Source organism: Furipterus horrens, unplaced genomic scaffold (genome assembly GCF_987537825.1).
Source record: "Furipterus horrens unplaced genomic scaffold, mFurHor1.1.pri manual_scaffold_15, whole genome shotgun sequence".
Lineage (NCBI taxonomy): Eukaryota > Metazoa > Chordata > Mammalia > Chiroptera > Furipteridae > Furipterus > Furipterus horrens.
Window position 1 is genome coordinate 6,972,839 of NW_028327185.1, and position 27,155 is coordinate 6,999,993.

Consider the following 27,155-nt stretch of genomic DNA (forward strand, 5'->3'; position numbering starts at 1 on the left):
TTTACTGACTTAAGGGACAAGTTACCCTTTGCCAAGGACCTCTGTCTACTTTCTTTTAGTCACACTTACTCAATAACAACAATAACAATGACAAGAGTAATGCTATTAATTACTTCTGCTGATGCAGTGCTTCTGCGACTCCAGGTATTCTCAGCGCATTAGAGGTACCGATCCATTAATCCTGGTAATAAGAGAGGCATTACTACTTCCTCTACTACATATATTAAAAGAAAAAAAAAACCGAGGCACAGAGAGAGATGAATAACCTGCCCAAGATCCGTGGCTGTGAAGTGGTAGAGACAGGGCACACGGCCGCCACAACTACCACTGGAAGCTCCTGTCCATCACCAGCCGTGTGACCCAAAACACAGCCGTACGGTGTCGTGGTTAAAGGACACAAGCTCCAGAATCAAACTGCCTAAGTCTGCTCATTTGAGGGAAGGGGAGTCCACTTGGGAAGCGAGTCCACCTGCCTAAACCACATAAATCCTTTATATGTCAGACACCAATGCCATGTGTATCCAGGCGGCGCTCCTAAGGGTCCACACGGAAGAGCCATCGGCACACCATGTTCTCTTTAGCCGGCTTTAAAGAAAAAGAATCCCTTTGATTAGCAAACAGTACAAATGTTTATAGAGCTGTAGGATTTTTAATATCTTTATTTGAATTGCACGACGCGGCCAACTGTCGTTTGGCCCTGGGCTGCTGTGTATACGTGTCTGGGTGCCAAGAAGCAACTGAACTCCGCCTGAGATGCCAAGCATTCCAGACCTGTTACCTTGTAAGTGTAATATTTACCAGATTTTCACCTCATCTGCAGATGAGGAGCAGAGCTGAGCGGAGTGGGGGTGGGTCGGGCCGCCGGCAGGGGAGCTCGGTGTGCAGAGGGGGGGTCCCCGAGTGGGTAGGTGAACAAAGATTTGCCAGAAGCAGCCCTTTGGCTGGAAACTGGGCATCTAAGAAAAAATAACAGCGCTGACGTGTTGGGGTGTTTGCCGGGGGGCCGTGAACAACGCTGTTCTTGCATTCCTGTTTTATCCTCACTGCTCTACAAAGTAGAGACTGGATTGTCCCCATTTTATAGACAGGTAAAGGCAGTTCTGAGCTAGGCGGCTGGCCCACTGTCCCGTTCCAAGGCCGCTCTTGATTTTCGCTTCAGTAAAACGAGGGTAGAGAAGGGGTGAGAGTGGCCACATCAGGCCCGGATGGGCCACGGCACTGAGACTTTGGTTCTCACTTCCTCTAACCTCCCCCACCCTGCTGCAAGGTGGGTGCCACTCGTGTTTCACAGCTGGGGAAACTGAGGCCAAGAGAGGTTAAGAGGTTTTTGCCCAAGGCCAGCTTTTAAGGGGCCAAGCCGGGGGAATAGAGTCTGGAAATGCTGAGTCCCAGACCCGAAGTCTCTTTGCACTACAGCACCACGTGTTCTGTAGATGCCAACACCGAGATTACAAAATCAGACCAAACCGTAACTGTGGACGAGGACGGCCCTCTGTCCACTTGCTAAATGAGAAGGGGCTTGAGGCAGAGTCCCAGACACTGCGCGGAACCCTGTGTGTCAACAAACAGAGCTAGTAAATGAGATCATGTCATTAGGAGTGTGTGTGTGCGCGCACACAGGGCAGGTTTTCGGCTGGAGCCGGGGAGAATCATTTTCAACAAGAAGAGATCAGCAGTGGTCAGGGAGGCCCGTGTCATGTCCCATATTTTAGTTTCATCATCACTGTGTCTGATGAGGAAATCAATGGTGACAAGACCCCCACGGTCAGGAAAAGAAGATGCTAAAAGCTGGCTGTGTCCTTTCTGCCCTGAGGACCCTCAACATAGCTGTCATTTTTCGAGGGGGAGGAGTTTTGCGTGGAAACTGAGCCATGGCACCAGAAACAGCCGTCCCCACCCCACACCCCACGTGCTCAGGGCTGACCTCCCAGGAGGCTGGAAATAAAAACCGAAGAACCTTCTTGCCCAGAGGCCCCCGGCCAGAGCCCTCATTCGCAGACTGTCGCCTTGGCTTTGGGGAGATGATGCTTCGGTTGCCTCTCATCCCAAACAGTATTTTTAGCTGAAGGTGGAGCCTTACAAGAGCAAGGGTGTGCAGTGACGTGTCCCCTAGAACAACCCCCCCCCCCTCCACGCTGCCGCTGAGAGCATTTGCTCCAAGGCACACATTCAGGCGGGGGTGGGGGTGGGGGGGTGGGGGGTGGCCCTGCCACTGATTCATCCAGATGCCAGCCTTTAAGGCGTGCGCGGCTTCCCTTCCGAATTAACATAGGTAGTCCGGTTCTTTCTCTGTGGAAACTCCAGGTTCTTTCCCTCCTGGCTTTGTCACACCACTGTGCCCTGTTGGGCCTTTGGGCGTGGGAACAGATCCAGGGAACGATGTGCCCCCCTTGCAAATCCCGGGGCAGAAGAGAACGGGGTAACTAGCCTGTAGTAAAGCAGGCGCTAAGAGCACCTTCAGGTGCCCCCTCTGGCTTCCCGTGGGCTCCGCTTCCTCACTGTTTGCAAGCCCCAGGGGGGCCTGGAGGCTTGCCGGGCTGTTCCCCTTCGGTTTGCTCATCTCCTTTTTGAAAATAAATGCATAACAGGATGAAGAGATGGTCATATGGCACCAGCCGCGGAGCAAACTGGGTTTAGAGTCTTCTCGAAAATAATGGGGATTTTGAATTAAACACTAGATGATAAGGAAAAGTTTCAGCAAAGAATACGCAGTGAATGGAAAGACAGACCCCAACCAGGAGGGAAAACAAGCCACGTGAGGGAGCCTCAGACTTTTAGATCTTGCCCAGGGGGGTTGCAGGACAGCTATAGGAACCATTTAGGGTGCAAACAGCCTTCCTGGGAGCCACGGGCCGCCCACGTCTAGAAGAGACCTGAACCCTCTGCTTTCTCCATGTGTAATCCCCCCGGGGTATGTAAGGGATCTCTAGAAGGGACCAAAATGCAAGGCGCAGATGCACGTGTCTTTTTAAAATGGCTCATGGATGGTAAATATAGGTCTACATTTAAAAAGAAACACAAGAACAGTCTGAAACGCAATAGCAAGACTGCTGACTTGCTCTTCAGAGGTCCCTTCTCTTTTGATGGGAGAGCAGGTGGCATGGGGGAGGGGAGTCGCAGGCCTTCAGTGTCACACGAGGTCCTGCTGGCTTCACAAGCAAATAGGAATTCCTACCAGGAAGTGGCTGTCCTTGCGTAAACTGTTCATCTGCTTCACCACGGTGTTTGGGTGTTTTTTACTGAAGAGTTTTGACACAGGCCAGAGGACCCGTGGGATTTGGTGACATGTCCTGCCCCATGAGGCAGGTATCAAGGAGTTCGAAGCTGCCACCAAATGAGCCACAAGCTTCTGAAGAACTTTCCCTGAAAGGCGTTGTTGAATGAGGAATGCTGCTTTTGGTTTTTCCCACCTAGAAAGGTAGAAAGCAAACACGTACTGACAAAAAAAAGGAGCGCAGTTTGGAGCCTCCCCAAACTGGGGACATGACCCCCGAACGCCTTCCCATCATGCTTTTCTTCATTTTGACACCACGGAGCTTGTCGCCCATGGTGTGACCATTCAGTACAGATGAGATAGCGAGAAAGTTTACATTAAATAATATAAAGTCATTTGCAGGTTTTCCCCCTTCTCCTCCATCTTGATTTATGTCAAAAAATAGCAGAAAAAAGGAGTAAAGTACTGGAAGAGTTGTGAATGCATTGCGCACGTGTCTTGTTTTTAATGCCTGTGTCTTGTCGTGCATTGTTTTCTAAGATTAGAAGTGACCATCTTTCTCACGGAGGCCGTTAGAATAGCTGTGTGTGCTGGGCTAGGATGACAATAACTTGAGCTAGTGCTTCTGTGAGATGCCACTAAGGTTATATACACGGGATTATGTCCAAGGCAGCACTCTGTCAATCGTATGTGAATGTGGGTACTTTTAATAGCGAAAGCACTAGACGTTTCCTTCGACATCTGCTTTATGGGCGAGTAATCCAATGGGTCAACAAATCAAGCGGATGCAGGAGTGGTTTCCTAAGACATGTCCTAGTGAACAAGGCTCACATGGGCCCACAGCTTCCTGATGCGGAGGGTTGTAAACCGAGGGGCGGAGGCTGATCCCAGGGCTGTGCCGGGTGGTGTGGCTGGCTCGCATCCCCAGCGTCTCAGGTATGGCTGCCCATCGGACACACGTGACCCTTTCTTTGCTCCTGGTTGGGACAGTCTCACTGGCACCCGCTTCTGAGAGTCGGTACAGGCTCTCCTCCGCCCCCAGAGGTCCCTTAATAATATAAGCTTATGTTTATTGAGTCCTTGTTAGGCTCAAAGTCATTACCTAACTTCACGCTTTTTAGCCATGCTTGGAGACAGGAGTTAGTGTGATCATTTGAAAGCTACAGGGATGAGTCTGGGTCCTGGCTGTCCTGCTGCTCATGTCCCCTCACAGCCGACCCGGTCACTATCCAAGACCCATTCGCACTTGACCATCCCCTCTTCTCACTCACACTGGACTTGTGAGAAAAGGTGGTCTGACCGAGGGCTGAGGAAGCAGGGCTAGACTCCATGGAGACCAGCTATAGCTGTAGCTGTAGATGGATATTAGACTCATAAACTGCTCTCAGGACTCTGAGATCCTCTGCTGAGATAGTCTGTGACGTTCGTGTCTCTGTGTCCTTCCCCTGCCCCAAGTGCCAACCCCATCTGTGTGTTTCTTCATAGAAATGAGCACAGTCTGCAAGGATCAAAGAGCTCTTCTTTGACAAGGACGTAGTTGATGCTTTTTGAGAGGTGGAGGAGGGCCATTGGCTTGGAACTAAGGAAAGACAGTTGTCACATCCCATCTGCACTGCTGTCCTAAGAAAAGCGACTGAACAGAAAACTCCAGAAAGCACCTGAGTTTGGACCCCTGTCATTAGCAAACGCTTCTGAAAGTTTCTAAAGAAAATAGAGAGGGGTGTAAGACAGGGCTGAAGCTCCCCTAAAGAGAAGAAACTCTTTTTTTTCTTTTTTAAGAATTCTCTTTTCTCAAAACTACCGCACCTCTCAGTCTTTGCTGGGGTATAAAATAAATCGGAACTGGTGCATTAACTCTTTGGACACCCGGGCTGTTGCTGTGGAGTCCTGGTGTTCCCAAGAGCAGATTAAAATGGTCCAATTTATAGCTGCTATCCGTCAGAATCACAAGGCTGAAGCTCAACTCCAGAGCTTGCTCTCAGATAATGAAATTAAAATGACACGCTTCCACATCTTCAAGTACCTCGCCATGGCCAAGTGTGCAGGGGAGAGTCTTCCTTTAAAGACTGTTTTTATTTCCTCTCACAAACGGTGGCCTGGCCTTGAGCAGAAAGCCGCTCAACACCCAAATAAATGCGATTTCTTAAAACCAGCACCGCCCACGGGGCTCCATTCCAGAACACGCGGGCCCCGCAGTCCACCTAGATTCCTGTGATTCCTGCACAGCCCCGTATCTTAATTGCCCATAGCTGTTCTGCCAACACAAACAGGATTGGGGAAGACTACACGCCCTTCACAAACACACCTACCAACCCCAAGAAAGCGCCGTCCTCTGAAAGGCTAATGGCGTTTGTAAGGTCCTGTGTGACCATGTCCTGAAATGCTAAGAAGGGTATCGAATAACCAAAAATTCCTTTAGTGCAGCCCTTACTCCCTGCACCTTTCCCGTCCAGCTTCAGGGCCAGCATTCGGCATAAAGAACAGTTCAGACCTTCGGCCCAGCTTTCCCAGGCGGCCTATTTGGAAACTAACCCTCAGCGTGTTGATGAATGGAGGGAGGATAGGCGTTCAGGGTGAGGGGGGTTCTAGAACCTTCCTCAGCCCTGTCTCGTGGGCTGTTTTCCTTGCTGATGTGCAGTAGGACACACCTGGCCAGCTCAAGCACATGGAAGAAAGTGTGCCACTGGGGGAACGATTGTGTCATGACGATAGTGTGGCTGCATGGCCCAGGGGCCCCCGTCCGTAGACGTGGCTGTCCCCAGTCGAGACAGCCGCATAGTGGTGGGGCCTGGTGTAGAGAAAGCCCCTCGGCAGGAAGAAGTCCTGGTCTGGATTCCGGCCTGTCCTCACTTTAATCTTAGGAACTCTGCTCAGGATCTGTGACTCTAAGTGATTGAATGAAATAAACACTAAGGAGCTTCCTGAGTTTAAGACTGTCCTCTGAATATCACTTTACAAATGAATGCACAGGTTTACCAAATTAGACTCTGGGTCCATCTCAGTGTATTTGAAGTGAGGGGTCCAGTCAAATACGTACACACGGAATGGGGTATGTTGTAAATTTTGCACAAAAAAACCCTCAAGGCATAAAATATGAGATGACATCTGTAAAATAGTTCGGAGGGAAAAGACCAAAGACTTGTAATGTGTTATGCCTTCAAAACAGAAACTATGTTATGCGTGCAAAGGTTAAAAAAAAAGAAAGAGTAATCAAGTGTTGGGATGCATTAGTAAAAGTATAAGCCCCACAATAAAGAAGGTGATAATTCCACCCTATTCTGCCTTCAGAATTATGTTCAGATTTAAGGGTCCCGTTTTAAGATTGGAGCACAGAGGACATCCCCAAAGGGAAAAGGCCCTTATGAACAGTAATGCAAGGAAACAGGGATGTTTGCTCAGAAAAGAAAGGAAATGGGGCTGGGGGGGAGGCAGCCTGAGGACTGGCTTTGAAATTTCTAAGTAGGGCCACGTGGAGCTAGACCCACTGGGCAGACCTGTGGGTAAGCGTCTCTGAGCCCAAGACAGAGAAGAGACCGTAGCAGGCCATCTCCCTGAGTTCTGAGTTCTCTGGGGGTTCTGCCCTGTGGATAAAACTGTAATCAGAGAAACTAGATGCCATTAACACTGAGAGAGCACAAAACAGATGCCTGCTGATCCCTTTAGGGGCTTTCCTTCCTGAGTGCAGTGATGAGTTTCAGAGAGACTGAATATTGGCTGTATTTGCTTTTTTTTCTTTCAAACGGGATAATCCAGACCATGGATTCCTCTTCATATTTGTCACTCCCAAGTCCTGATTTTAAGACAGTAGTCATAATAGCCCATCCCATGCGATTAAATCGGTAAATAGCTTGCAGTCCTAGCGGGGTGTGCCCTGCTCCTTATTGGCTTAGCTTTAGGGCAAAGCAACCAATCCCTGTAGTGCCTCAAAGTGATCAGGCAGTAGTGGCCTTACGGAGAAGCTGGTTGGAAACACAGAGGAAAGCTCACCACGGTGCAAGCAAGACATGCATTGGCCACTGTGTGCGTCCCTGCTGTGATTTTAGAAGATCAGAGAAAGATTTGCAGGCTGGTAAGGAGTCACTACACCCATTAAGCATCTCAGAAGTCCACACCAGTCCTTATTGAGCTGCAGAAAAAGCACATCATTTCTGGAAAGGGGGAAGGGGTGTTGAAGTTTGCTTGTTTTGGGATGAGTGTCCTCTTTTTGCTGGGATGGATAAGAGTGTCCAAGATTGTGCATTTTAATTCTTAGTTTGCCAGTGGTTTTGCATCATCCTGGAAAGATTTTACTCCTCGGTTTTTCAATCTGTAGAAAGATTAAAAAGAGAAAGTGCTTCTAATCCATTAAGACAACGATTGTCAACGTTTTTCTTCTCATGGCACACATAAACTAATTACACTAGAATTCTGTGGCACACCAAAAATATATGTGTTGCCGATCTGACAAAAAATAGCTATACTTTTAATTTATTCACAATGGATGGCCATGGCTGTGGTGGCTGCTATTATTTTTTAATTTGACAGTCTAAAGGAAAGAGGTCAGTGCCCCTAAGTAACTAGTGCATGTTTTTAAAATTCTTGCGGCATGCTGGTTGAAAATCACTGCATTCAGAGATTAAAGATGCTATTCTAAATTTCCAAGATTAATTCGTTAGTGGAATCAACACATATTGCTTTCCTGCTGTTGACCTTGAAGGCAGCCATTGCTGAATGCTAGAGTAGTTGTATGGATAACAATGTCCTGGGGCCAGTGGCCTCTTTAAATGCCATTCATGGACCGAAAAAGCATGACTCACTCCCAAGTCCTGAATTTAAGATGTTACTATTAAAGGACTATTCTGCCCCCTGTGTATTATAGATTTTTTTGAAAAGCACAGATTGAAGAGAAGTAAGAAAAAGAGGAGAAAAAGAATGTGGAACAAAGGAAAAAGGATATGAAGGGAGAGAGGAAAAAAAAGAAAAAAGAAACCCCAAACCAAGAGAGCTTTATGTGCTTTAACAAACAAGACACAGAGGACAGAGAGGCTTCAATTGCCTGTTCCAACCATCAGGACGGCCTTCCACAGGGAGGCCATTCGAAGAAGGATGTCACATTCACGGTGCACCTGCTGCTTGTCCCTGGCAGTCCCCTCAGCCAGCCACCAGCCTCCCAGTAGTTGGCCTGCCCGTTTCCACAACCAAGGGTTTCACTGCTAAAACCCAGCACCCCCCCCCCACTCCCCCTGCAATGCAAATGGCCTCCGGCCTGAGCAGGACCAGAAATAGAGGCCTTTGAAAAGAACTAGGTGTCTCCCTGTAGGTGCGGCTTTACGAGGGTGCTGGAAACTTTGCAGGAGAAACTAGAAACCCCGAGTCCATCACAGCTCAGGAAAACCAGCCGCCCTGGGTCGTCACCACGGCTCTTTTGCTTTGGTCGTCCCGTGTCAGAAGGGGCCCGAACGCTCCCGCTGACGGCCCACACGGCCTCCAACAGCAGCGACATGAAGGCCAAGTCCCTTAAGCGGATGCTGACACAATGGGACTGACTCCCAGTTGCCAACGGCACTCAAGTCTGACACCGGCCCCCACGTGGAGACTCCCACTTCCCATCAGAGGCTTCGGGGCTGTGTTACATTTAGGAGGAGGGATGGCGGAGGGAGCATCGGAAGCTGCCGCTTGATGCGCTGTTTATTCCTCGGTTGTTTTGTGTGAAATTGCTGTGACTTGAATGTCAGCAGTGTTTGGGATGTGGTCGTGAAATAAAATCCATCTCCGGCGTGCCAAGACAAATTTCAGGAAACCCCAAAACACAATTGTCTTGGTTTCTTGCTGGCTCTGTCAGTGCGCGCACCCATAGAGGCTGCTCTATTGCCCTCCAGCCGTTGGGTGGCTTGCTTGTCTTGCTGCCCCCTGGGGCATGTCTAATGGACCCCAAACTACTTTCCTTCACACTGGGGATGTCAGGAGCGAGGGGCCACTGCACTCTTTAAGTGCGTCAAACGTCCACGCCAATTACTGTAGAGCTCCAGGGAAAGTTGAGTCATTTCTAGGGAGAAGGCCCTTGTTCCTTTCCTTCGAGGAGCTGGGAGGTGAGAGCCAGTGTGTGCTGGGGGTCGCAAGGGTCCTGGGCATTCTGGTATCAGCCAAATGCCTCTGATGGAGAAACTTCTGGACTCGGTACGGCCCCCAGGGCCATTCTTTTCAGGAGTATCACTGAACATCCTGGGCCCTACATTCAAGTTTCTCGAGCTTTCTTGCAAGGTCAAGCTGATCTCTGGTTGAAAAGGAGCCATTTTTTGTGCTCGTTTTTTGCAACAAGGCTCCAGTTGGGGAGGTGGGTTGGTATTTCTTCCTGGGGTGGTATTCATGCCTTCAGCTCAGGGGGTTCCCCTTTCTGGAAGGCAGGACATTGTAGTGAAAGCCACAGGTTTGATTGAAAGGCCAGCCTCACCTTGACCGTGCCAAGAGTTACTTTATTCTCCTTGCTTTCAATTTCTTTACCTGTGAAATGGGGATTAGAAGCTCTTTCTTAGCAGTATGTAAAGCTGTTATAACATGGGAGAGGGGATCACGCAGTAGAAGTCTGAGGCCACAGTGAGGCCAGGTGATTCCTTTTCGGGTGTGGATGGTGGAATGGAGATCTTTTATTCACTCCTCACTAGTTTGTGACACTGATTAACAGTGGGAAGGGAAGCCTGGCCAAGTTCATTGTGGTTAGACCATAGTCTAGGGCAGACACGATCAAACCTTCATGCAAAACGGAGTCTCACGCAGTTCACCCTGAAGGCCTGGGATGGAGCCAGGTCATAAGCATATTAATGAGCTCCCTGGGGGGTCCCATACAGGGGGTGAGTGACAATCCTCTAACTCAGAATTTGGGGGAGAAAACTTGTTTTTGGAGGCTCAGCGCTGGGGAGCACCAGAACCAGAATGATGTTGCGGCAGAGCTGTGGGGAGGTGGGTGGTCTTCTAGCTCCACCTGCCCCCAGACTCAGGACCCCCCAGCGTGTCACAGGGGACAGGGCGCATCTCCAAAGGACATGAGTTCTCCTGTGAGCTGCTGAGTGCTCCCAACGTTGCTGGATGGTACAGTCCGGTTTTTTCTTTTTTTCCTTTTCAGCTTTTCTAAATCATCAGAAAAATTCTTTACATATTGAGCCAAACGTGACTCCCTGGCTCTACAAAAAGTAGGAACATTCCATGTGAAGTATTTGAACTCTCCGAAGAGATCTGATGTCTCCAAGTGGCGTCTTCTATGAGCTAGGGGTTATCAGTGCCTTTCTCTGAGGGGCTCTCCCTCCAGCCCATGCATGGGAGTCATCTTAGGAGCTTAGGAAAGTCCACCCCAGTCCAATGAAATGGACTCTCAGGGGCTGGGTCCCAGGCATGGGTATTTTAAATGTTCTTCAGTTTGAAAAAGATGGAAGGGATTAGAAGCACAAATACCCAGCCATAAAAATAGTCATGTTGGTGTAAGGTACAACCTAGAGAGTATAGTCACTAATATTATAATAACAGCGTGTGGCATCTCATGGGTACCAGACTTACTGAGGGATCACTGAGGACCGCGTGGTGCTCACAGCCCCATGGGGCGTCAGACTCCCCTGGGTGACCTGCCTTTGCCACAGGTGCCACGGGAGGTGGTCGCTATAGGCCCACAAAACTCAGAGACCCTGCGCTGAAGAGCCCAGTGCCAGCCACGTACGTTCTTCCCCGGCCGTTTTGTGGTCTAAGTGCCCTGCCAGTAATAAGCGACAGGTAGATGGCTGGAGCCTTGCCCCTAAGGGCTGGGGCCTGGGCATCCTGGTGGGACTCCTGCCAGGCCTCACCCCTCCACTCTCTGTCAAAGCCCGTCACATATTGGTGGTATAAGGAAGACCGTTCTCTAGCCTCTGTGCGTCACTCACTACTTGTTTAGCTAGTGCGAATCCGAGCATCACGGGGAGGTGGACTTGCTTGATGCAGAGATGTTTGGGGGACAGGTGAATCTCCTTGTCACCTTTTACATTTTTATTTTTTTGTAAAACAGGTGAAACATTAAAGGATGGTGGCGTGAGTCTGTGAGAATATGTTGGTGACTATAATTTCTCCCTGCAGAGGAGAGGACTTACAGTATATAGACACATTTATATACTGCTCTAAGTGCTTACGTAGGGAGAAGATAATATACAATGAGCGGATAAAGTGTCTGGAACAGATAAATGAACATACGATGCTTATAAACTAGTTTGTGATGAAGCGCTGTAATTAGACTTTCTGTGACTTGGTAAATAAATAACTCGTTCGATTTCCTCATATTCCCTTCCTCTGTCCATTCCCCAACTTCAGTTCAGCAGGGATGTTTGGCCTGGGATTAGGTGAGGGAACCCCGTTCACTTGATGACAATCTGGAATCTTCTATGTGCAAGACCTTCCCTGAGAGAAAGGTACAGGGCAGAGCAGAGACAGGACGCAGAATCAGCCTTGTGGCCTGAATCGATCCAAAGGGTGGAAGGAAAGCGATTTGATTGAACGAACAAACAGAAAAAGTGTGTCAGAAATTGAGAGGAAAGAACCGGCCAGGGGAGAGTGTGGGTAAGTTAGCCGAGGCCAAGCACAGGCGCCTGTCTGCCCGGCGATGGACTAGGAACCGGGGTAGGAATGACAGAGGACTTGAGGGAGAACTCCCGTTCTCTCTAAATGAGTTCTTGGAGGAGACAGAGGAAAAGCTCCATCCTCCAAGGGGACGCGGGTGAACCAGGCCCGGCTGGGCGCAGATGGGCCACTGTCGGCCCTCCCCACGCCACGCACCCGAAGTCCTGATGAGGTGAGAGCCGGCCACAGACTAGGCCAGAGCCATATACTGTGTGACACCCCCCCCCCCCAAATGCAGAAACATTTGGCAAATTGTTCAAGTTCCTCCGCTGGGCAGGAGGCTGGAGACCCATAGCAGATGACAGCAGGGGACAGCTGGGACCATGGTTTGTCAGTTCTTGGTCAGCCAGAGCCCGGGTGTGGGGGAGGCTGCGGTTTCCTCCTGGCCTGGGAGCTTCGCTGTGGCTACAAGACCGAAGCAGAGCCTCTGGCGGGGGCTGCCCGGCTGTCTTCTCACCTTGCGCAGTAACCATTCCTGCGTATAAAACAAGGTCCAGAGATGTGGATTTGTAGTATCAGGCAGTGGAAATAGAGACAGTCGGCGTGGTTAGAAGAGCCAGAGGGGAGGAGGGCCGCTTGCCAGCGCAGAGGGAGCAGAGCCGGGCAAGCGCGCTTCACTATCAAGCTACTCCTGTAAATATTTGCAAACGCCCCTTCAGAGCTTGAAAGCCTGGGACAGGCTCACTGCATGACTTGCTTAGAAGAAGAAGAAACAAAATTGACCCAGTGGTCCGCAGCAGCCATAAAAGAAAGAGTGTGTATGGGCAGAAGACCAGAAATGGGGGGGAAATAGCTCAAAGTTTAATAAACACGCAAGAGAATAAAAATAAATCTAAAGAGCACTTACTTACACACTTGATGGAAGGATGAGATGAGGAGGGTTGAGTGTGAAAAATGGGTGTTCATGACACAGGCCTGGGGGGAATGAGCTAGATGTTTACGCTTTCTAATGGCAGGGAGCGCAGTAGATGAGCTTCGCTCCCCCAGGATGCTCGTTCAAAGCGTGTTTGCAGCTCCTGCTGTCTCATGGAGAGGCCATGGGGCGGCTCATGCAGCCACGAGGGCCGTGGGAGGGTCTGGCCAAACTAGAGGGGGTGCAAGGACAGCGCACGGGGCCCCAGCCCTGCCTGGGCTTCTGGTCTGAGCTGGTCAGGCTGGACCCAACCTGTCTGATCACTCAGGGAGGGCAAGTTCAGAGGAGAGAGAGATCGATTTCTACTTAGCAGGTACCTTTTCCAATTGGGACGCTGGGGACTCCCAACGTCCCTGCTTGTGAGATGCTTGCCCACCTGAGAACCGTCCACCGGCTATTTCAGGTATAAGGCAGTGGGTCGCCACTGTGTTCGCCTGTGTACTTCTTTTTCTCCCAAACCTGGAGGCTTTAGGTTTGGGGGGGTTGCTTGTTTTTTTGGTTCTGAGGCCTCTGGCTCATGAGCGACAAAGCCTCAGTTCACACGGTCGTGTCCGAAGCGGCCATCAAGCAGAGCATGGCTTGGAATCGCCCACTTCCCCGTGAGTTGCTTTCTGAGAACCCAGCACGCGGGGAAAGGGGGGTGGGACCAGGCTCTCAGGCTCAGGCGGTGAAAAAGCAAAGTGCTTCTCAGATCAGGAGATCTCGGCGTGTTCCTAGCATTTTTTTTTTCCCCCGTGGCATCATCAGGGCATGGGTTTCTTAAGAAATCACGAAAGGTGTTTATTTCTGTTTTAAGATGGGCCAGATGGCTCGTGCATTGAATCAGAACTTAGCCTTGCTGATAGCAGGGTGCCTGAGTCTTTCAAGGCCCCCGCTGATGGCCGACGATGCAAATGTGGGTAACGAGTTAGCTGCGCACGTGCGGAGCCCTGTCCTGGGTGCGCAGAGAAGAGGAAAGACTTGGCAGATGCGGTCTGTGCCCTCAAGAGTCTCAAAACTGCATGGGGAGGGAAAACAAAATGAGCAAACATGAGGCAGGAGTAATGAAGCCGTTTGTCCAGAGCCATTGGCAACAGTGAACGATTCTGTCGTAATGAAGCTGCGTCACTCAGGAGAGGCTAGGAGAGTCATGCAGCCCCCAGAGTTGGCTAGAGTGTTCTGGAATAGGCAGTGTGTGCAGGGGGTTTTGGAAGAGAGTGGTAGAAACATCTGTCCCAAGCGGCCTGCCCCGTGTAGGTGCTCAATAAACGGGTGCTGTATAGGACGCATGGGGGGAATTGCACCTGCTTTGTTTTGGGTAAAGCCTCAATTGCATCTTCAAAGCAGTGGCAGGTGACTACAAAATAACCACGAAACTAGCCGCCCACGAGCCTGAAACTGTTGTGGGTCTTACGTGGCTCACACCGACGGAATTGGGGCTGATTCTTTCTCTTCATTAGCCAAGACCCCCTCCCACCAGTGGATATGATTCTCAATAGACCGTTAAGACTGATGGAACCTTGTATAGCCAGTGAATGTTTTTGTTTTTGTTTTTTAATTCAAATGTCCTCATCCGAACTTAACTAGAGGGTGTATTTGGTCACATGTGTGTTAAAAACCAAACTAGTGAGGTCAAAAGAAAAAAAAAAAGATGCTTTACATGAACCTGGATAGAGTAGAATATTTAGATGCCAACATTTCAAGGGGGGAAAAAAAAATACCTGGGCAAACTGCTTGTCATTAGGAGCTATTTTCTTGGCACATGTGATTAAAGTGTGTGCGAGTCTGACCGTCCTCTCCAGCATCAGCTGTCACGAACACGCGCCAGTGCATGGCCGTCCCACAGCCATGTCGGCCTTCACAGGACAGGCTTAACTGCGCGCCCGCACATGGGGCTGGAGGTGGTTTGTTAATCTCCATTAATCTGTTACTCCTGTAACCAAAGGCGCATGTTTATTTTATTTTTATTTTTCTAGTTAAATTGCTAATGGAAATATGAAATTGGCCATTGAAAACAAAATCATCCCGTAGATATTTCCCTTATGGTTTCTCGAGACCGTCCCCTGCCGCACGTTTGTCCCCCCCCCCGCCCCCCCGAGAGAGAACAATGGGTTTGTATCGCCTTCAATGACGGCCCTGACTTTTTCCAGATGCCATCCCGCCCACTTTCTACAGACCCTACTTCCGAATTGTCCGGTTTGACGTCTCGGCGGTGGAGAAGAACGCTTCCAACTTGGTGAAGGCCGAGTTCAGGGTGTTCCGTTTACAGAATCCCAAAGCCCGCGTTCCTGAGCAGCGGATCGAACTGTACCAGGTAACCTTGGCGGGGCTCGTGTCCGTGGGCCGTGGCTCAAAGACTTGGCGTCCACGTCTTATTCTCTTCGACTTTCTGAGCCCGACGGAGACCCTCCTGTGTGTTCCCGGTCGCGGGACAGGCCCTCCTTTGTTACTCCTGGAGGAAGAGGCTTTAGGGGGGCGCACCTCTGAGCAGGCTTCTTCAGCAGAGGGGACGGCTGGGGCACCCACTCTTGGGGGGGGTGTTCTCTTCCGGAAGGTTACCCCTAATTTGCAGTCAGATAACGCGGGTCCAGCGCCACCCTGAGGCGAGAAATCACTGTCCTTCCTCCCCTCTCCTCGTCTTTCATCCCCCTTCCTAGTTTCATCTCTCTCCCTCCCCTTTATTCTGATTCCTTCCTCTCTCTTCAGTGGCCTCATCCTCTCTGCTGCTCTCTGCTCTCCCTAGGCCACCCCCCCCGCCCCGCTGGGGCACAGCCCTCTGCCTGGGCCTGTCCCCTGTTATTTCAGGCATCCCCGCCATCGCCCTCACGTCCCTACGTGCAGTCTCTGGCTAGTTGGGTCAGAAGCTGACGATGGTGACTGAGATTTCAGATGATGCACCCAAGTGGCCCCCATAGGCGAGAGCCTCCGCGTCCCCTGGGAGCTGTGAGAAACGCAGAGTCTCAGGCCCACCCCACGCCCCCAGAGTCAGACCTGCATTTCTAACAAGGCCTCCCGGCGATTCACACCACACACCACGCTGTTCATGGCACGTCTGTCCCTTTCTCTTCACCTCCGTATCAGCCCGAACAGAAGAAAAATTAAAACTAACTTGGCCAGCCAGAGGGGGCAAGAAGCAGAGCCTGGGTTCTCTGGAAAAATAAGTAAATAAAAGCTAGTTCAAAGGTAGGCAGCTACATTTCCAAGTGATTTTGGAAAATAAAAACAAAACTATGATTCCAGGTCCTCCTTTTGCTTCTTTTTTCAGTTAAATCCCTCTGACCTGCCCCTCTGCCATGCATGGCCCCCAGCCCTGTTCTAGGGTCTCTTAGTTGCCTGTAACATAAGCCGCTGAATCCCTGTTCATCTTCGGCCTTGACCTTCCGCTCTGTGGAGTTGCCCTGGAGAGCAGAATCCCTGATAGCTTGCCTCACCGTCTTTTCTCCGGGAGGGGATGTGTCCTGTATCCCTTGGGCTTGGCCATTTGGAGGACCTTCGTGAGCGCTTAGCGGCCATGCCTCCTCAGAGTCGCTGTCGCGGTTCATGTATCATAAGGCATCAGGAGGAAAATGTCAAGTTTTGCACCGGGCGGGTGTGAGGCCACAGAAGTTGGTGCCGGAGAGCCCGGTAGAATACGATCGGTGGGTGGGTCTCTGTTAATCAGCAGGTGAATGTCCCGAGGTTAAACTCAGTCACTTCAAGGGAACTTAGATTTCCTGACGGGGGCCGGAGGGAGAGCCAGGCAGTCGTTCCTTTTTGTGGAGAAACAGACATCCGGTCTCAGCCGACGTCACTGTTGCCTTGACACAGAAGCTCCACCCTCTGCAGAACACCCTGGAAGAGCTCTGACAAAGGAGAGCGGAATAAAATCTGCCCTCCTGCTTTCCCTGACCTCTCCCTTGGAGGCCTGGGTTTCCATGCTTATTTCAAGTTGCATTTAGACAGTCATCAGTTTGTCAAATGGGATGAACTCTCATTTTCAGGGACCAGGATCTACGAAACAGTGGCTGGATCCTAAGCCGTTCATACCTGTTGATTTTTGGCTTCAAGCTGAATAGTAAATATCAAATGATGAGTCAGGTCTGAATGGGTGATTATGGAGTAAACTGAGTAATAAGCAAAGATGTTAGCTGGCGGAGGGAGTCCCCAGCCGCTTGAATGACCGTTTTTACACATATGTAGCATCTCTGCAGAAGATTTCATGCTATGCCCACGCCTGACGTTGGAAAGTGAAAGTCAAGGTTGATGGTGCGGGCCCACGTTTGAAGGGACCCTATTGCTGCGGAATGCAGGTTGGGGATCCTAACATTTGGGGGAGCGTGGCACCAGTGGAGTTAATGAAAACAGTCCCCTTTTACTAACCCTGCACACACACACACACACACACACACGAGTTCAGCTTTTGGGTCTCATATTGCCCGAGGGCGTATAAAATAAAAAGAGGGCAGCCACCAAAACCGAGTGTTCGGTTAGACTTTGCAAAGAGCGCTACTAGGAAGGAAAAAAAAGTTAGACTGTGCTGTTTGTCATACAGAATTTTATAGCACCCAGTGTCCTTAATAGTGACCCTAACCCCGGCGCCACCTCAGAGACACACCCAGTAGAGTAACCCACTTAAAAAGAAGCCAGGAGGTATAATAAACACGCTGTTTGCACAAGGCTTTTACTCTGTCAGGTTTTTTGTAAACCTGATCGAATGACAAGCTTGCCTCCTATGGAAATCGGAGCACTGTCATTTGCATTAGGTGTGACGTTCCCCTGGGTCTTGTGAGCAGACAGAACCCCAACACTCATGTGAACGGTGGTTCTGTCATACTGTATTCAAAGAAATGTTAATAACTGCGATTATAACTAATTTTCTATGTTCTTGTAGTGTGACTCAGTGACACTGTTGATTATCATTGCTAATACAGCTTACCATGCGCAGGGCATGATTTTTAATGCATTATATAGATTGATTCATCTAATCCTTTTAATAACCCTCTAAGGTAGGTACTGTTATTATCTTCAACTTATAAATGGGGAAACTGAGGCACAGAGAAGTTAAGAAACCTGTTCTGAAACTCGTCCTGGCCATGCAGCCAGGAAGAAGCAGACCCAGGATTCGAACCCAGGCAGTCTGGCTCTGGAGGCCATGCTCTTGGCCACTTTACAAACTAGTGGAAAGAACCCAGGCTTTGGGTTGGGCCAGTGTGGGTTCCAGGCATGGCTCTGCCCCTTTGGGGGGCGTCTGAGGGAGTCACATCACTGAGACGATTTCCACACCAGTCAAATGCGGATTAAAGGCACCTGCTTGGCAAGGACTGTGTGAAGCACGGAATCCATGGGAACTCCTAGCAGAATATCGGTCTCCTCAATGGTTACCATTCTTACTGTTATTATTATTCAATACTATGACAGCTTCCAAAGCATCAAGTTTGAGCTTTTTTAAGAAACAGTCCCTTAAGTTTACAATCTGCTCAAGAACTCTTAAAACTGAAAATTCACCCTGGCGCCATTGCTGCTGAGTCTGGGCTCTCCGTCACTGCCCAGCGGCTTGCCCCTCCCTCCCCTGAAGTCCTGACTTCAACTCCCTCTGCGTGTGATGGTCTCACTCAGGTGCTGACGGGGAGCCCAGGACAGGAAAGAAGAGAAACGTTGCTGCCCATCAGCCCTGGGGAGTCTCCTTCCACCTTTTCCTTTTATTGGCTTTCTGGTCTTACAAATCACTCATCAACCTGAGCCTCGGTTTTCCATCTGAGTGGTGATCTGGGTAGTGCTTGTCGTTGGGAACATGGGTTATGTTTCTCCTGGAGCTGGCTTGTGATTATAAAACAATGCTATGATGATAGCAGTCATCTCTGATGGATGCGGTCTCCCCTGACGCAGCGTCATGGTAGCGGCCATTCGTTTATTTGGATTTAGAAATTCTGCTACATTTGTTTTAAAGATGTCCATCTAACTATGTATAAGAAAAAGAAATACATACATACATATATGTGTGTGTGTGTGTATGCCAAGTCTCTGTTATTTATTCAGAGCTAATGTTGGTTAAGTGGGTGACAACTATGTACTTAAAAAATTATATAATAAATTAAGGAAACTCATATTTTTGGGTAACCTGGAAACATGGCATGTTCGTAGAAAAACCAGACACATTATCATTTTCTTAGACTCGTGACTTTATAATCACACCTCCTAAATCAAAGTGCTCAAAATGCTCAGCTGGATCTAAGGAGGGACTTAAATCACAGAAGAGGCCGCCCGTGCTATTGGAAGCCAGGAAGTCGGAAGGGGTGTGAGAATTCTGCTCCCCGAGTCGGAGTGCAGTAGTGTCCTGTCAGAGTGGGGCTGGAAAGGAAGATCGAATGAGAACATCAAGTCCTGTCAGGGAGACTGGTTCTCCACCGTGGCTGGAAACCACGGGGGTTATCCGAATCCTTTGTCCCAGTCTGTGGGGCTCGGCCTGCGGGGCTGACCTGACGCACGGGCCTGACTCAGTCTCCCTTCAGAGTCTGCCATGGACGGTCATGCCACACATCTCTTGCCTGTGCTCATGTGACTTTTGCTGGCTGACTCTCTTCTTGCTGCGTGATTTATAGACCATGTCATAGGCACGTGACTGAGCTGCAGCTTCCACGGGACTTCTGATCCCACAAAGGACGCCTTCAGCCCTCGACCTGCAGAAGTGAATTCACTGGTTTACGCACGTGTCTGGTCCACACAAAGGCCCATCTGCAGAGACGGCAGAGAGAAAGGAACAATAGAGAATTATAAGGTGTTTTCATCACAAAGGAGAGGCTTGCTTGTGTGTGTCTTGATGTATTTTCTTCATAAAGCTCTCTAGGCCATGCTTTATTGTCCCTGCCCGTGGATAGAGGTCCTACAGGAACTATGTGGGGAAAAAGTTAATAGACCGACTCAACAATGAAGACACCTGCGCTCTGGAGACGCTGTATTTTTCTGTGCGTCTTTCTTGGGAAGCTGGAGTCGATTCCACGATCTAGTCTGAGGCGGTGGCGAAGCTCCTGTGAGGCGTCCCTCCCTTACTACCTCCCAGGGGGACGCAGTGGCAATGACAGGGCATGGCGATGGGGAGCCAGGGAGGTCCCTGAGGACAGTCTGTTTGAGGGCCTGGCCTCGAACTAGGGCACTGCCATTAGACAGGAGTGCAGAGCTATGTGTGCGCCCCAGTGGGAGAGAAGCCAGGTCCCTAAGCTCGGGGTGTCTGGAAATTCTCTTTCCTGGTTTTTCTTCCTAATTTTCATTTCAGAGTGCAGTATATTAACGAGAAAGGGTAAAATACAGTATAAAATTGCTTACACTATCTGCTGATTCTCTTTGTTTATATAATGTACGTTATATATATAATCTCTGTGGGCTGCGTGAGTGTGTGTTTTGTCAGAGAGCAGTAGGCTCCGCCCCAGTCAAGGAAAGCTTTCTGGAGGATGAATGTGGAAACATGTGCTTCTGTCTGTCCGCATGAGCATAACTGTTGGTCTTACCAAGGTGTCAACCCAGAGCGTCAGGTTCCTCCCAAATTAAGGCAACGAATACCAGTTCTTGAAGCTGCTAGAGTCAGCAAAACAGAACACAGGGTCTGATGAGATTTCGATGCTTTTGTTTCTCTCTGTCTTTTCAGAGCTAGCGATCCCATTGGAAGGAATTAACATTTGCACACACACGTTGAGTGTGCAAACACACACTGGTTTACTCTCAAAGCCACTGAGTGCCGTGGGCTAACTGCTCAGCACAGCCAGTAACTGCTTGGGGAGCTAGGACAAGAACCCTGACTTTACAGAGTACAGGTTAAATTTTTATTATTTTTACTAAAAATTTAAAAAAAAAATTTAATTTTATATATTTCAGCTGGACTGAAGAAATAATAATAGAAAGATTTTTTTGTTGTCTGATTTGTTTTGTTTTTAGGTAAAAATCAGAGGAGGCGTTCTGGTAGGGACAAGAGTCTAAACGTAGCGTTTGGGACGTGAAATACCTGGTTTAGGGACAGTGTTTAGATGGGGCTTCCAGAAATGCCAGGAGTGTCTAGGATGATAGGTTAGTGGCAAGTTGTGCCTTAAATGCTGATCTCAGGAATATGACGTTTACTCACCAGACAGTAGAAGTTTCTGGAAGATTTTGACCAGGTAAGACATTTGATTATAATAATCATTCACAGCTATTGAATACCAGGCAATGTGATAGGGTGCTTTGCCTTCTCTGAGTCATTTAATTCTCTAAAAAATAATAATAATAATAATAATAATAATAATATGAGTGGGTTCCATCAATCCTTTCATACATAAGAAAGTCACAGATTCAGGAAGTACTGGTAAGTGTTTGCCTGGCTTCAAAGCCTGGGAACCTTTTTACGACACTCCTGATTTCTACGTGCACCTGGCTTTTTCTAAGAGATCTCAGGGCCCACAGACGAGATGGAGTGGCCGGTCAGCCGGCCAAGAGAAGCAGGGTTTCTCACACCTCGGGAGACTTCTGCAGGACAGAGGTGCTGGAAAATGCCTTGTATTGCTTGGGAGCAGGGAGCTTCCGCGTGCCTTTCTGTCGCTACGACGCCATCAGACTGAGGTTAGTGACTCGGAGTCAGGCTGACCTGAGAGAATGGCGCTCAGGGCCAGCACAGTGAACAGTTGGTTCAGCATTTGTTAATCCACGTGAGTCCCGGCAAATATTTACATTAACTGCACTGAAAACAGTCAATGCCTTTTCAGAGAAAACAAGAGGGGCTTACACTAGCAAAGCTGGGGTCAACGTTCCTCTCCAGCCCCACTGGTATACGTCCCTTTTTATCAGAGGTCTGGCTGCCTTCGATCCTTGGCTTTCCTGTAGGTCTGCTGATGTCTGAATGTGCAAAATAAAATGGCATGTCCAACGTATTCTTATAGTCTCTGCAATGTCTCCAAGAAGTAGAAGAGGTGTCCTTCATGTCTAAGCCAACTCCTGAGTTAATTTACAGCCTTTTTCCTTGAACACTAAGATTTCCTCTAGCTGTAATTTTGCATCTAGACGCCTATTTCTTTTATTTATTGTTGCCCCCAGACTGTTGGGTAACACCAGTGGCTTTCGCCTCTATCCACTCCCTGATTGGCTGCTTTCCAGTGGCAGAGAGATGAATGAATCCTTTTGTGTAGGGAGTTTTGTAAATTCAGTGACGAGCGCAGAGCCTCGCCAAAGGCGCTCTGTGAATATTTTGCACATAATATAGATAATGTGGTGAAGGTAACACTCAGACATCACCGTGGGTGGTGGCTGAATGAGAGACGGCTGCATCTCTTCAATATATCAGAAGCTCTCTTTTGAAATTCAGTAAGGAATGATTTTGGTTTGTTATTTAAAGAAAAACATCAATTAAAACAAAGGATTATAGAAACATAGGAGAGAAAGCAAGAGGATGCAGATCTTAAATATTTTAACTTAAATCATATATGTGTATATACATGTTCACACATGCACACTGAGTTTTTGTTATAGAAGACCAAGGACTTGTCTTTGACTATGACTGCCTACTGCCAGTCCTTGTATTTTTTGCTTGAACCACATCCATAGTGCATTCATCCCCTGTGGTTTCTAGTTCTTACTTCCTTTAAAGAAGAGAAAAGTTTCAGGACAATATAATTGTTGTGCAACCCATGTGCAGGATCCTTCTAGGCTTTTATCATATTATCCCTCTTGTTATTTCTTTTATAGCTGTCTCTGCCACATCTAAAATTAGAAAAAAAATTGCGGTAAAGTATACATAACGTAAAATTTACCTTTGGATTCTACAGTTCTGTGGCATTGAGGACATTCACAGTGTTGTAGAATCCTCACCACCCCCCATTTCCAAAATGTTTCCATCATCCCAAACAGACACTCTGTACCCTTGAAATAATGATTCCCCATTCCCCCGTCCTCCAGCCCTTGGTAACCTCTATTCTATTTTCTATCTCTATCAACTTGCCTATTCTAGGGACCTCAGGTGAGTGAAATCATAGAATATTTGTCCTTTTGTGCCTGCCCCGTTTCTCTTGGCATGGTGTTCTCAGGGTTTATCCATGTTGTAATATGTGCCAGCACTTCATTCCTTGTTACGGCTGAGTAAAATTCTACTATGTGTATATCTGCTGGTGAACACTTAGGTTGCATTCGGCCCTTGCAGACAATGCTGCTGTGAGCGTTGGTATGGAAGTCTCTGTCTGAGTCCCTGCTTTCTGTTCTGTGGGTCTATGCCTAAGAGTGGAATTGCTGGATTATGTGGTAATTCTATGTTTACCTTTTTGAGGAACCACCGAGCGTTTACAAAAAGATTTTTTTTTTAAAGCAAATTGTCTTTATGAAGATTTTTCTAAGACACTCCACTTGAGTGAAAACAAAAAAAAAAAAAGCAATAGCTTTCTTTACTCTTGGTCCTGCATTTCATCAGTTTCTAGGCCATTGAATTAACCCGTATAATTACAATAGCAAGTCTAACTATCCTAAACAGGTTTAGAAACATACACAGTTGATACCTGTTAAGCGTTCAGCTGAACTAATGAGGCCAGACGTGCTTGGAACTTACTAGGCAGAGCTTTCCAGCAATGAGCCCCAGCATTCAGTGGCATCAGCTAATATATATCACAGAACAAACAGAGCATTCTGGTGACCCTAGCCAGTGGTCAAGAGAGCGTCTACTATTCAACCAAATTTTCTTTGTCATGTAAAGACATATGAAGACAGTTAGAAACACCTATGGCTGTACAGAAACTGTCTGTGTATTCACAACAATGTTCAACACACCTGTTGAGAGACTAGGGAAAGGCAAAGACAGCAAGTCGGAAATAGGATGGGAAGTTGACCGATCTGGTCATTTTTGTATAAATGATTGAATTTGAGAAAGGACTGATGGGCAATAGCAGCAGGTTGATTTTCTTCCCTTACAGTTTAATTTAGCGTGTGTGATAAATGGAAGGTCAACAGGGAACTATAAGGAGGTTATACCTATTCTTAGAAAAAAGATCCCTTTGAAGTCAAGACTAGAGACTTGGAGACATGATTAGAAGGTTTTCTAGCCGGTTCTGAAGGGAAATCAGGAAACCGTGGGAGGCAGACTTTCATATAGCATCCTTCATCCTTGTTAGAGACCCACGTGATTCAAAGTTTAGGAAACTGCCCCTCTAAGTACCAGCTATCAAAACTAGGTTTATTTAGCTGAGGGAGGGAGGGAGAGAGAGGGAGAGAGAGAGAGAGAGAGAGAGAGAGAGAGAGAGAGAGAGAGAGAGAGAGCACATGCTGAGGAGGAGTTAATAATAGTCTCCAATAATATGAGGGCTATTCTCTGAGTGATGGAGAGCAGCTGTTTCCTGTCTGCATGGAGGCCCAGAGCAGAAGGAGTGGTGTTGAACTGCAACAGGCAGGTTTAAGAACTCCTTGGCCAGGAAGTGTGGGAGGGCAAACCCACTTCCACGTTTCGGAGCTCTGCCGCTGGCTAGCTGTCTTTCTTGAATGGTTGCAATTCGCTTGGTCTTGAACAGATAAATAGATACAGAGGACCTTCCACCCACGTGACAATGCAAAATTGTTCATTGTCAGAACCCACCAGTGTTCGTTCTGTGCCTGAGAAAGCACTTACCTTCTAATGAGATTTTACTAAGAAAAATGTTTCAGAATGTTTTTGCTCTCCTCTAATCCAGCTTTCAAGAAAAATCATCCAGATTTATTCCTTCTCTATAAGCTGAAGAATTTCCATAGATCTTTCTAGTGTGTTTACTGCCTATTCAGTCAATATGGTCATGATTTGTTTTTTTAATTCTGTGTCTCCAGTAAGACTACCTATACTTATATTTATTATATTTATGTTTAAACATGTGTATCATAGATATATTAATATATTATAATTAATTCAACAAAGAAAGCGATGTTTTGTTCTAGACAGTATGTAAGTGTTGAGGATATGAACATGAAGAAGATACGGTGCTAATCAGGAGCGAAGCAGACAGACAAAACATCCTAAAATAGTGCAGCATTATAGGAGGTCAGCTAGGGGAAGAAATTGAAAGAAAGAAGAGTGAGTTCTGGGTACGTGTGTAGTTTTAGGCAATGAGGCAGATGGAAATGCCTGGAAATTTCTCCACCATTGTTTTATCCTTGTTATCCTCGGTTAGGTTTATCAGACTCTTTATTCTTAATTTGCCCAACTGGGAGTCTTTTCAAGGCAAACTTTGATCTCCAGAGGACTGGCAGCTGTTACTTAGGTTTGGTTTTTAAAGTTACAGGTTCACGTCAGCATTCACTTGGCATGCAGTTCACGTTTTATATTTTCATCTTGTACCAACATTGATTATCATCTTATTAAAAATCTTTGCCTCAGTCATTTCATGTTCTCTGTCACCTGGAAGAGGGTAAGGGGGACTCGTGTTCCAACCCTGACTTCCACGACTCCGAGGCCTTCAGAGTCCAGCACCGACGTGGGGAAATGGTAGGACTGCTTTGAGACCTCTCTCCCCTTGTTCACCGTGAGACACAGGGCGAGCTACTTAACCTCCCGGAGTTCAGTTTTCTTAATGTAATTTCCAGCAGTGTTTTGAGGGTTAGATTAAATTAAACTAAATAACAAGTGCCAAGCCCAGAACCCAGCATCGCCAGGCCCTCAAATCATGTGTATTTGCTTCCTTGAATTCACAAAGAACACCTCTTGCCTGTTGGAGGAACCATGATTCGATTCTGTCCACTTAGTGGGGTTTGCTGGACCTTAGGGGCAAGGTCTGCCTAGTAGGGTTCGCCTAAAATTCATGCCGGCACCTCAAAGCCCAGTTGTATGGATCTCATTCCTTTTGTAGACTTGCTTAATCCAGAAAAAGAAAAAGAAAAAAATGACTCGACTATAATGCCAAATATTCTAGGATGGATTCGTTGCCAAATGCCCTGAGACAAATCATATATACACACAGAAAAGAAGTGTATTTTAAAATCCACGGGAAGAGGATGTATGTTTGTTTTACAAGGAATAAAGGAGAGTAAATAAATCATCTAGACATTCAGATAGTCATTTAATTAAATCGAGTGCCATGCTTTGAAATGACATCAGATCGAAGACGTGATCCCTGCGGGAGCTTATGAACCTGTTGCTGAGACTGAAGCCATCTGTGTGAAATGACCACGGAAGAGTTAGGCTGGAAGTCAGGGGGGTGATATGAAGCAACATAATGGGCTTGGACCCCTAAGCCCCGAGGAAAGGCGGGGTGTGGCTCTGGGTAGAGAGTTATTGTTGCTCTAAGAGACTTAGGATCTCGGCTTGGCTGGTGCGAAAACACTGTGTGTGAGGATTGCCAGAGGGAGGGGGGTGAATGGTGATGAAGAGAGACTGGGTGGTTTGGGGTGGCGAACACGCACTACAGTGGACAGAGCATGTGTCGTGGAGTTGTGCCCTGAAACCTTGGGTTAACATGTCACCCCAAGATGGTCACTAAAAAGGAAAAAAGCACTGTCATTGAAAGACAGAATTTTTTTTTGGCCCCTAAAATGTTCACTTCCCACAGAAATTCAAGAACCTCATGCAATTGCTCTTTATTTATTTGAAATAGAAACGCCTCCTTCTAAACCTCAGTGCCCAGGCCAGACTTCTCCTGCCCAAAGCCGTTCTCAGCCTGCGGGATATGGAATATCTTCATAAATCATAGCGAGTCACACTGAACGTGAAACTCCCAGCTCGAGACTTTCCTAAAGAGCTGAGGCTTGCCGCGTTTTTTAATGCCAATGGATTTAGGAACCAGGGTCAGGATCTTTCTCTCTTTATTAGCAGAAGATTTATAATCCAGGGGCCTGCGGAGGGTGAGCCTGGGCCCTCTGACCCAGACCGCTCCCCACCTCCCAACTCCCCAAATTAAATGTCAGGAAACAGAATAACAAAACCATTAACTTCGTGGTGTAGAATTTATGGCCGAAGTCTTGCAAAGCTTATGTCAGCAAAGTAAAATAATTACTGTCACTTTCTTTTAGACACTTGGCTTTATGGGTCCTGTCACCTTTATCCTAACACACAGCTGATTTAGTAGCTCTGTTTTTCATGGCGAAGGGCCTGGTGCGACGTTGTTCCGCACGTGGCCCTGCTTTTGCGAGGACGCCGCATGGATCCGCTGCAGTGGAGCTAAATTTAGATAGTGAGCTGGGATCCCGTTCCCGGCCCTGGTTCTGTGCTGTTCGTACGCCAGCTGAGCTCTCTCCCTCGCTCTTCCCCGCCCTAGATTCTCAAGTCCAAGGATTTAACGTCGCCCAGCCAACGCTACATCGACAGCAAAGTCGTGAAAACGAGAGCAGAAGGGGAATGGCTTTCCTTTGACGTGACCGATGCCGTTCACGAGTGGCTCCACCATAAAGGTTATCCCCACCCTAGCTCGCCCCCCGAGATCCCCAGAGACCCTAACTTATTACAAGTTGACTGCCTGTGTAAGGGTGTAGACGCGCATGCCAATGACCTCCTTGACTTCA

At 48.1% G+C, this 27,155-nt stretch overlaps 1 protein-coding gene across 3 annotated transcripts in view; it reads left to right on the forward strand.

The window, feature by feature from the left end:
* Positions 1 to 27,155, forward strand: part of TGFB2 (transforming growth factor beta 2) — a 62,201-nt gene that overhangs the window by 27,008 nt on the left and 8,038 nt on the right. For all 3 annotated transcript variants that reach the window (XM_090263321.1, XM_090263322.1, XM_090263323.1), the window contains 2 exons: positions 14,870 to 15,033; positions 26,912 to 27,044. In XM_090263321.1, coding sequence (XP_090119447.1) covers positions 14,870 to 15,033; positions 26,912 to 27,044 — 297 coding nt within the window. The remainder of the gene's footprint in view (positions 1 to 14,869; positions 15,034 to 26,911; positions 27,045 to 27,155) is intronic.